Here is an 11734-nt window from a genome sequence, read left to right on the forward strand (position 1 = left end):
TGCTTTAAAGTCTTTATTATCCTGAATACAAAAGACAGAAGTCCTTGAGGATATAACAGAGTTCTTTATGTGGAAACATTATTTTTTTTTTTTTTACAAGTGAAAAAATAAATACCTCTTGGAATAAAGGCTTATATGCTAATATGTGCCATAAAAAAGTAGAGTTTTAATATTTGACAAAATGTCTGTGCAAAGAAACAAATGCATAAACACATTACTGCTACATTAAGGCAATATGAAAAGTATACTCGGAAATCTCAGTAAAGTGACAGTGTAGGTTCCTAGCTTTAACTTAGCTAGTATTGCACCCAATAAGGTCATCTAGGTGTCCCGACGTCCTAGAAAACCCACAAGCTGACCAGCGTCCAAAATGCCCAAGTGGGAGTGGATAACTTGATTAAGAACAAAGAAACGAAGAAGCTCCAAACCCCTCTGAGACGTAGGGAGGGGACAACTGAACGTTAATACGTAAGCACTTACAAAAAAAACAAAAACAAAAAGCATACAATCTCTAAGATACCTATGATAAGGCTGTAAAGGCTCGATGGCTCAAGCAAAAGCGACCCCACCGGATGAAGCTGGAGTTTTGGGGAGAAGTGGAGAACCCCCCGGTTTGTACACCGGGAAGCTTCATCTCCGCGAGCAACACTTGGCTTTCCGAGGAACGTGGGTTCCCTCTTCAACTTAAATAATCTACTCCACCAACTCAAGAGCCCAAGGAGTGAGGACTGCTCCACAGAAATCTTCTTACCAGACCGGTAGCGTCTTATAAATCGCAAGATGTGGGGGTGAGGAGACGGGGAGGCAAGAGGAAGCCGTGCACACTGAGTGACTGGTTTTCCACCAGCCAGACCGGTTTACATCGGGCAACCTGGTGATCAACCTTTTACAAGTCGCAGAATTGATCTTTGCGTCTGTTTGCCTTCCAATCATTCTTGACCAAGTTATAAAAACAGAAATGACATTAAAATGACGGTTTCTTTAAGAAAAATTTCCTATTAAAATGTTCAGAGCTCCATGACCGTACAAAAAGAACCAAGTAAATTCTTAAAACGAATTCTTACAAAATTTGCTGCAAGTAGGAAACTTACCTTGGGATACATTAAGGAGACTTAACAATATCCTTTCCTAAAGGGTACCCAACTTTTTGGCTATGCTGCCACTTAACTGACATCAAAGATTTGACTTATTCCTTTACTTGATCATAAGAAGAATGAGCCCAAGGAACATGTCTGTGTCCTAGAACCCTTCCTGGTCCCCACCACTGCAGGTGCGGATTCTACGCATGGTTTGTTTTGATGGGGAGGAATATTCTGTTGATTCTTCCTTTTTTTTTTTTTTTTCTTTTTTAAACACTGCATGGCAGATGGGTGTCAGAGTACTTATTTTCTCCACGATCATTTTTTAGTTTAAGTAATAGTGCAGTTCACGGAAACGTGGCTTGTCCAGTTAAGTGCACGACACGTCAGATCACGGTGAGGTTGAGGAGACTGGTGTGGGTCGGTAGGTAGACGTGTTGCACGTGTTCCACCCGCGATCTGCAGACCGGGCAGGACTGGAAAAGAGAAGCCAACAGTATTTGTTAGGACACCTTCAAGGATGTGTCTTCAGTTTCACGTGTGGCGCCTACTCTGTTCCGTTTGCTAGTAAGTGGTGGTCACAATTATTTCTAGCTCTCCACTGGTAGAGATCTTTGTTTTCTAACGGGCTTGAAATTCTATACCTTACAAGGGGCTCAGAATATTGGGGAAAAGTATGAAGTGCAGGCAATTAGTTAGGTTTGCAGTCACGCGCTAAGCCAGGCACAACGAGTGGCTGCTGAAGAACTATTGCCGTGCAAGAAGGCTGTGGTCCCTCCAGGGGCCAATTGTAACCCCTTCTGGCAGTGAGGCAGGAAATCTGAGACCCTTCCGGAGTCTGGGCAGCTGGCTGACTCAGACCAGCATCACTGGGTCGTTAATGCCATGTGGCCAGTGAACATGGCTCTGCTCCAAGTCACAGGTCACAGCGCCACATCCCCGGCTGGCTTCTCAGCAAGCACTGTCCCTCCCCCACCTTTCCCCCCTACCTCCCGCCCCCCCCCCCACACCACAGGGGAGCCTTAGGCATGGGGATCAGACCAAGTAGGTGGAAAAAGGCAAATCTGTGACCGCTTCTGGAGAAATAACTCCTTGTAGTAGAACGATCTACTCTTCAGAAAGACAAAGGCATCCTGATGGCTCATTATAGGACCCTAAAAATAGTTCTGAAATTAGCAGCTTTTGAAGGACTGGATATTTAGGGCTTTTTTTTTTTAATTTATTTTTTTTAAATGTTTTATTTATTTTTGAGAGGGAGACAGAGCATGAGTCGGGGAGGGGCAGAGAGAGAGGGAGACACAGAATCCAAAGCAGGCTTCAGGCTCCGAGCTGTCAGCACAGAGCCTGATGCGGGGCTTGAACCCATGAACTGTGAAATCGTGACCTGAGATGAAGTCAGACACTTAACTGACTGAGCCACCCAGGCGCCTCCCCTCCTACTTTTTAAAAATTTTTAAATGTATTGAGGGCTTCTTTTAAATAAAACCACACTGACATTAAGCAAACAGTTCTTAGAAATGAAAATGAACAGAAAAAATAATTGTAAGAGGAAATGTAAGGTGCAAGAAAGGAAAACATACATGACTTTTATTTTTTGTACTGATATTAAAATTAGTTTGACTTACTAAAGGCCAATCCAAGATGCCTCCTAGAGGCATATGGAGCCATCAAAGAAAATTAATCACAGATAATCACAGAGCAAACAATCCACCCATGGATAACTAGAAGGTAGCTATGACTAAAACCTCTTAAGTATTCTTTTTCAAGTATTTTAAGTAAATAATAAAGACCATCCTCCTGAGGAGGCTGGGTGGCCCAGTCGGTTAAGCTTCTGACTCTGGATTTCGGCTCAGGTCATGATCTCACAGTTTGTGGGTTGGAGCCCTGTGTTGGGCCCTGTGCTGACAGCACAGAGCCCGCTTGGGATTCTCTCTCTCCCTCTCTCCCCCCCTCCTCAACTCTCCCTCTCTCAAAATAAATAAATGAACTTAAAAAAATTTTTTTTAATTAAAAACATAAGAATAAATAAACAAACTTAAAAAACGAAACAAAACAAAAACCATCCTAAGCGTTGGGAAGCGGGAAGAGACACAAATGGAAGCTGCAAATCCTGAACCAGTGCTCGGGAGGCCTGGGTTCTAGCCCCCGGTCACCCCACTAAGACGCGCTGCCCTGTGAATCTGAGCCTCATTCCCAGAACCTGAAAAAAGCCTACGGTTTACAGCAGTTACACTGTGGCAAATACTATGGCGATCCAAAATGTCCCCTTATAGCAACACCTCTGAGGTCCCCGAACGCGGGGACCCTAGCCGGGCGTGGCGGGGCCCTCCGGCTTGCACCTGGCACACAGCAGGCGCTCAGGAACCCCGGTCACAGTGGGGAGAGAGCCCTCCCGCCAGGGGAGGGCCGCCGAGCAACCATCACCTGCAGCTGGGCAGCGCAGCCCTCACAGCACACAGTGTGGCCGCAGGGGCAGAAGGCGGAATTGATCTCCTCCTCGCAGCACACCATGCACAGCATGGCCTCCTTCAGCTTCCGCAGCTTCTCCTGGAGCACCCTGGTCTGCTGGCAGCTGAGGCCCTCACAGCTGGTGCAGTTCAGGCCGCTGTCCGAGGACTTGAGTGGGGAGTTCGGAGGGCTGGGGTCGCTTCTCGAAACGAGGTCCACGACGCCGGCGTTGTACAGGGCTCTCCTGGCGTGGTCGTACACCTCCTTAGACGTTCTTTTGATATCGAAGACGTACTTCTTGCCGAGGTTGATATTCTCATTCAGAAACAGAGACGCTAAGTGGCCCTTCAGGTCTCGGCTGTACTGCATCATGACGGCGCTGGTCACCGTGTCACACCTGCAGGGAGACGCGGCACGTCAATACCTACAAGCCCGGGCACTTCTGTGACTCAGACCTTCAAATGCTGCCGTGAATGAGAATATTCTGTGACAGCAGACATTTATATTCTTGTGTGCATGCCTGCAAGTAAATTCTTCCAGTGGTATCTGTGCTAAACATTTTCATGATTCTACCTCCAGGTTTCTCCAGTGTCCCCAAAGGACCTTGATGAAGGAGTCATAAACGCAGAAACAGGGAGCGCGCGCCCTCACCTCCGGGGACACAAGCAGTCGTCAAAAACAGCTTGTGGCGAGGAAAAAAGGACATTTTCTTCTTTCAAGTCCTGGCTTTTATGTTAAAAATTTCTACAAATTTTCCATTCTGCTCCAAGATTTGTGTGTCTACCTTAACATAAAAAAAGGTTAAGATGGCAATTAAATTTCTTAGCTTCAATTTCTCAAATATTTGGGTCAAATCACAAGTCTACCTTAAAGCACCTTCTGAAACGAGGGTATTGCTACTGTCAGTAAAAAAAAAAAAAAAAAAAAAAAAAAATCCATGTACTACGGAGTGAGGAATCGGGATATCGGCTCCCCACAAGGACGGTTAGGTCATCCTGTGGGGATGCGTTAAAGCCGTTGTGGGACGGGTCCAACCACTCAGAGCTCCCGGGAGAGGAGCTGCCGTGAGGAAAGAAGGCAAGAGAAGCGGGGGGAAGGGGTCTGTGCAGCTCACTCCCACCACGTTCTGTGGTAAAAGCAGCACCACGTTGAGAAGGCCCCCACCGCCACGCAGAATAGAACGAACAAAATGTTCAAGAGCAGTGGATTTCTTGAATTCTGAACAAGATTCGTGGACACAGCGATACCAGAAAGCATAGGCCCCTTGGTGGCACCTGAAAACTTAGAGCTGCAGACAGATGCTCGGGCTGTGGGGACGGAGCGCTACGTGCCTGTAGAAAGCGTGCGTCTCCGTTATCGCTCGGTAGAGCCCGCTGGCGGCCCTGGTGCTGATCATCTTGAACAAGAGCACGACGCTGTTTCCGGACTCCTTGGTGACGGTCAAGTACACGTTCTTCCCCGACTGGGTGGCCATCTGGACCACCGGGTAAGCAATCCTGAAACACGGGACGAGAAGGTGAGCAAGCCCGGAAGGAGAGGCCCGTCAGGGTGTGTGCCCTTTCGTAGGACTCTCCTGTGCTCAGGACCCCGCAGTAGAATCAGATCGCTCTAGGACTCCTAGTAAGCACTTGGCTCCCTAGTCATAGAGGCGCGTTGGAAACCAGTTGTGGAGAGAAGTGTTGGGAGTGATGCGCGTGTGCACGCGTGTGTAGGTGGAAACGAGAGTTTTACAGCAGTGAACGTACTTAAAAAATATTAACTCTGCCACATCAATACACTTGAGTTTGTAGTTTAAAGAGTAATTCAATGGTTATCGAGGCCTGACTCAAATTAATATACATACCCAAAATGAAACATTTCATCCCCAAAGGATAACTAATTGTCTAGCAAATCCCTTTCCAGTTTTATCAATTTTAATAATCAGAGCTACAAAGGGATATATGCACATTCGGGGCTGAAACAAAATGGAAGACGTAGGTACATTACCTATTAATTGGGCAAAAGTCGTCTTTGCAAATGGAGATTCCTTCAGGTCCAACCCCAATGAGGAGTTTCTGCCCTTCACTGTCCCTCACGGAATGCCACTCTATGCCATAGTTTTCCATCGTGGACACGATTTGTAACACCTGGTATTCGGCAGAAGCCTGGCTGGTCCCCTCCAGCTCCTTATGCTTTGCCACAATGCTGCAGGATGCCAAAAGGGCAGAGAGGCGTGGACAGATTAACGCATGTGGTCCTTAGAGAGGAAATCTGTATCATTTTCCCTAGTGAATCATACAGACACTGCCATTTATGTGTAACACTTAAAGTGATATAGCAATGACATTTCATTTGTTTAGCAAATTTGTAATAATATACTTCTAAGACACTGCTCCAGATCTCAACTATTAGACATTTTAGTAAAAAAGCAAGTGGAGAGGCCGGATAGGGGTGAATTGGAAGAATTATGGAAAATCTCTAAAAATATACATGAGACGTTTTGTATGTAGGTACTTCTCGTGCAAGGGTCTACTTTGTAAGTTTCATTATAATATAGCATTATAGGGGCGTCTGGGTGGCACAGTCGGGTCAGTTAAGTGTCCAGCTTTGGTTCAGGTCATGATCTCGCGGTTTGTGAGTTCAAGCCCTGCAGTGGGCTCTGTGCTGATGGCTCAGAGCCTGGAACCTGCTTCTAATTCTGTGTCTCCTTCTTTCTCTCTGTCCCTCCCCCACTCATTCTCCCCACCCACCTCAAAAATAAACAAACATTAAAAAAATATATATATATATAGCATTCTAAGGGGTTGATTAGATCATCGGCAGGATTTATTCTGTCTACCGCGGCAGACAGCCTCCAACATAGTCCTTGAAGATCCCCACCTCCTGGTATTCACACTCTTGTGCGAATCCCTTCACCTGAGTGCTGAGTGCCTGTTGTATTGATCACTGGCTGGATTCATAACTTGCTTCTAATGAACAGAATATGGCAGAAGTGATGGGATGTCACTTCTGAGATTAAGTTCTAAAAAGACACTGACCTCTGTCTTGGGTGTTCTCTCTTGCTCTGACTTGGACTGCTGGTCCTGGGGGGAGCCAGCTACCTCGTTATGAAACAGCCCCTTCGAGAGGCCCATGCGGTGAGGGAATAAGGCCCTGCCAACACACCACAAGAATCAACGTGGAAGGGGACCCCTCCTTCGGCTGAGCCTTCAGATGACACTGAACTCTACCAACAGCCTGCCTGCAGCCTCGTGAAAGGTCTCGATCCAGAGAACCCAGTCAAGCCATGGCCAGATTCCTGACCCACAGGAGTGTGATATATAGTTATTAAGCCACTAAGTTTTGGGGTAACTTGTCCCCCAAGAACAGATAACTAAGATAACACCTATTTTGGCCTCTTTGTTTAGTCTTTGCTGGGATGAAGAAAATACTAACAGACATGACAGACTTTTGAAGAGACCTGCTTTTTTAGATTTTTTCTTTAATGTTTATTTTTGAGAGAGAGACAGAGCAGGAGCGGGGGAGGGGCAGAGAGGGAGGGAGACACAGAATGGGAAGCAGGCTCCAGGCTCTGAGCTGTCAGCACAAAGCCCAACTTGGGGGCTCGAACCCATGAACCGTGAGATCATGACCTGAGCAGAAGTCGGCCACTTAACCGACTGAGCCACCCAGAGATTTACATTCTTAAGAGTTCAGAGATTCAAAAAATTCCCGTTCCATAGCATTTTATATAAGGGCATAGATTTAGGTGGACTGTTTTGTGCCTGTAAATCTCTCAGAGGGAAGGCTGAGACTCTTTAGAACACAACTTAGCTAAACTGGAAAATGGCCTAGTCTTAACCTTACCAAATATCTGTATACATACTGTAGATTCATATTCTTTGGGAAATATGTATAAATTCACTAGATCTATGAATGTAAACAGTCACCTCCGCAGCAGCCTCACCTGTTCAAGGTGGCACTGGAGAGTTCCTTTGCACAGAGCTCCTCGTAGCTGTACTTGGCAGTGTTCTGATTATAGTCTCCGAACTTGGTTTGGGCCAGGAGGGCGCTGAGTTCCACTGCCTGCTCTGGGGAACACTGGAGGTGGCCGGCCAGGAGGGTCTCCTTGATATGCAAGAAAAAGATATGCCTGCAAAGCAATGTGACAATGAGGTTACCCTGGGGACTAGCCTGATGTCAAGCTCAACCGGGGGACTAGCTTGATGTGCAATCTCACAATCCCTTTTCGGTAAGGAACACACAGTCACTTAAAAAGCCACCCTGAAAACGCTCACCACTAAAAAACATTTTTTTTTTTTGTTTTTAGTATGAAGGCAAAATAAACCTAAGGACTTTCGTTTCTCTGGAATAAAAAGCGTAACTCAGACAAAACAAATCTGAGACAAGCTCAGGAATATTCAAGTCAGCATATACAAAATAATCTCACAGAGGTTTCCGCATTTCATTTTTTTTTAAAGAAATGCTGTTCACATAAACTTGATCTTGACATGGACTTGGTATCTTAGATCCTCACCTTTATTCAAATGACCCCCAAATCTCTAGGCTTTGCCCCAACCACTGTAAGCATCCTATTCGGATGTCCAACTGCTTACAGACGTCTCCACTTGGATGTTCAGTATCCTAATTTCACTGTTCAAAACCCAACTCACTGCTTTCCTTCCCAAACCCACTTTTTCTCCCAGTGAAAACCAGAGACTCGTTTGATATTTTACCCCAAGACCCGCTTTTGATTCTTCATTTTATTCCCATCTACTTTCTGTCTCTGAAAACTCCTTAAATCCAGTTACACTCTTCCCATTTTTACCTCAGATGTCCTACCTGTGGCTCTCAACTGTCAGAGAATTTACAATCTCCCCAAAGCTGATCTCTCTCGACTCTGCTAATCTACCTTCCAGGCTACTTGCTTCGGGGATAAGCTTGCCATCTCTCCGCTCAAAATCCTTCGAGGGAGGGGTGCCTGGGTTAAGCGCCCCACTTCGGCTCAGGTCATGATCTCACGGTTCGTGAGTTCCAGCCCCGCGTTGGGCTCTGTGCCGACGGCTCAGAGCCCGGAGCCTGCTTCGGATTCTGTGTCTCCCCCTCTCTCTGCCCCTCCCCTGCTCGTGCCGTCTCTCTCAAAAATAAACATTAAAATAAATAAAAAAATCCTTCGAGGGATCCCGACTGTTTGCCGAGGAAGCGTGCTGTTGGCGTGTACCCCAGCTTCTGTGGGTGTGGCCCCCGATGTCCAGCCACACAATCCACCATTCCCTCCAGCCACTGTGCCCTGGGAAAGGGACAATTCCTCTTCCTGGAAAGACCGAGCACGCTCATGTCTCCACGACTCTCGTCTTGGCTGTTCCCTGTGTCCTGAGGGGTATTCTTTTTGTCCCCTCATTTAGATACCTTTCTGTCCACATCATCCGCAAGCTGTTTATTCCTCTCTTACAGTATTTGACATATTCTGATTTTCTACCACAGTTAGCTGCACGTAAGTGGATGTCTTAAGTGTCCCTGGCACCACAGAGCTCTACGAATGGATGTAAAACTGCACATGGCCTGTGGTCAGTTTCTTTCCCTACCTAAGTTGCAGTCCTTGTGTGCCTGCCCCAGTCGCATATGATACTACGCTCCGTTCACTATGAGACACGTCAGACTTAGAAACTCCTAGGAAACTCCACGTAGGTTGCCTGCCAATCCAGCTCCGCCAAGATTCTCAACGGAGTATCCAAACTGCCACAGACAGGCCAGTCTAGATTATAAAATTGGTCTCTGGCAAACGTACAGGTATAACCTTCCTTTGATGACTTGTTATAGCCTCTCAAACTTGCTTAAATGCCACAATATTCCTTCCACTAACAACTGAATTACGACCAGCAGTAAAGCTCTAACACTGCTCTGAATAGGGCTCGTAAGCCCAGCTTCCCGCTTGAGCTGGGTATCCTTAACACTGCTTTTATGCTTTTATTTATACTCTCGTCTTACGTCTGACGTCCCCGGTGGAGGGAACAACATGAGCAGTGAAAGAAAAGCCAAGGGAAGAGGGGCTGAGACACACAAGGAGGGGCTCTACGGACAGTCTCACAATGTCAGGCAGGCAAGAGCCGTTAATCTTCCTTGAAGAGATGTTTGAATTCAATGTTTTGCGTGTTCTAGAATGATAAAGAAATATTTAAAATGATCACACTCTGCCAAATACTGCAGGGTTGTCTTTATCGAGAGCCCCGATGAAGAAATCACGGTAAGAATGCATAACAGCACTGAAAGGAGAGAAGCATGGTTTTTATTAACCCAAACATCTGTTAGTCTTTAAAGTATTTCTGACACGCTGCTAAACTGAGGAGGGGGTCCCTACTGGGGCAAAGAAATAAGCACGAAAATAACTCGTTCTGAAACAGCTATCTGAGCAGCGGAGGGCGGGCATTCCCCATGGGATGTCGGCGTCACGATGCGGCTTTGGCCTTCGAAAGCCTTTTTTAGATGACCATTTGGTAAACTTCATCTTGGTGAACGGATCTGTCTCTCTTCGCTGGGGCTGTGTTTGTAGGAGACACAAATCTGAACATGTGCTTAAAGAAGAAATGGTGTGCTGTAGGATTTTAAGGGGGAATCCAAAAAACAAGTCTTCTAAATCTGATCTCTGCTCGTGTGGAAAGGTCTTTTCACGTGTTGCCCCACGATCAACCTAGAGACTAGTCTTCTGCTTTATGCAAGAGTTGTGTGTAGCCTGCAACAGAAGACTTGCCAAATCTATCCGATTTCTTTTTCGGCACTGTTCACACCCGCTTCTGGAGAGGCAGCTGCCGAAATCAGGCAAAAAAGCGGTAACAGAGTATTAACAGGTGGTCAATAGGGTGAGACCGAACGCCAATCTTTTCTAGGCCTGTGGGTCAGAAGTTTTTAAACGGAGGAGAACAACCGGCCTTTTGTACGTACTCCACATTCTAGGCCGAAATGCAATTGATACCCTGTGAGTGGAAGAATCCTCCCCTTTACTATTTACGTCAACTCTCCGATACGGTTCTTCCTGCATTTTGCCAATTTCATGGCTATAAAACAACCTTTTCGTTTTGAGTCAACAAATATTTGTCATTCATTGCCTCTGTGCCAAGCCCTACCCTGGGGTTACAGTATGAACATATCTGATAGGTCCTTTTATAGATGGAACTTACAGCTTTTTCGTGTGAAGGTGCATATCCCTATCACAGTTAACTCCAGACATAAAAATGGTTTTGGGGTGACAAATTTTTATGTTCTCCAGGAGAACGGCACCATGGAGCAGTGACAGCAAAGGTCACCAGCTGTGGTGAGCCATCAGCAGACTCTATTTAATGTGCTCTTTCTAACAGGGAAGATGACAGAGCTTGGAGACATTCCGATAAGGAATCCAGGGATGGCTCAACAGTTAGTGGGGTGATTTTTTTTAAATGTTTACTTATTTTTGAGAGACACAGACACCATGGGGCGGGGGGCAGAGAGAGAGAGGGAGACACAGAATCCGAAGCAGGATCCAGGCTCTGAGCCATCAGCACAGAGCCCAACGCGGGGCTAAATCTCATGAACTGTGAGATCATGACCTGAGCTGAAGTCGGACGCTTAACCGACTGAGCCACCCAGGGGCCCCTGGGGTGATTTTTAAACAAGTATTTTTTTCCCAATCATTTTCTCTTGAACCATCTGCTCTGTAACTGTCTGGTTCATGGATTCTTCCCCATTCCTTTTTTTTTTTTTTTGTAGAGTGGGTGAAAGGTTACTGATAATATCAAAACAAGCAGATGTGGACAAAGAGGTCTTGCCTGCAGTGAATTTTTTTAAGTTTTTTTATCTAAAGATCAAAAGCGGTAGACCTATCTAATTCACTTGAGGTTACGTGCTAGAATCACAAACAGAAAGCCTTTGGGAAAAAACTTACTTCTTTGTCTTAAGTAAATGTCTGTGAATATGTCCTGCAGACATAGGCTCAAACTGCATTTTCTATTCTTCTGGCTGCCTGGTTCTTCAAGGTTTTACTCAGTTACTAAGAGAGTGGATCCTGTCGATGAGTGGATTGGTTGGAGGCCCAAAGTGAAACATTCTGGCTAACTTTGCATCATGGGTAGAAATGAACTCCCACGTGTTGTAGCCTTATGGGAGATTTGAAAACAAACAGAGTATGACGGAAACGCCCCAGTCTCGTTAAAAAAAAAAAAAAAAAAAAAAAAAAAAATTCTTAATACTTAATTTCTTTTTTTAATAATAGCACCACT

At 45.8% G+C, this 11734-nt stretch overlaps 1 protein-coding gene across 1 annotated transcript in view; it reads right to left on the minus strand.

The window, feature by feature from the left end:
• Window positions 1-255: 255 nt before the first annotated feature.
• The window catches only part of MYLIP (myosin regulatory light chain interacting protein), a 20533-nt gene continuing 9054 nt past the window's right edge, over window positions 256-11734 (minus strand). Inside the window, exons 3-7 of the mRNA XM_049654862.1 lie at window positions 7453-7638; window positions 5514-5711; window positions 4859-5023; window positions 3504-3924; window positions 256-1555 (exon numbers count right to left, since the gene is read on the minus strand). Coding sequence (XP_049510819.1) covers window positions 1466-1555; window positions 3504-3924; window positions 4859-5023; window positions 5514-5711; window positions 7453-7638 — 1060 coding nt within the window. The 3' untranslated portion in view covers window positions 256-1465. The remainder of the gene's footprint in view (window positions 1556-3503; window positions 3925-4858; window positions 5024-5513; window positions 5712-7452; window positions 7639-11734) is intronic.

Source organism: Panthera uncia, assembly GCF_023721935.1.
Source record: "Panthera uncia isolate 11264 chromosome B2 unlocalized genomic scaffold, Puncia_PCG_1.0 HiC_scaffold_25, whole genome shotgun sequence".
Classification (NCBI taxonomy): Eukaryota; Metazoa; Chordata; class Mammalia; order Carnivora; family Felidae; genus Panthera; species Panthera uncia.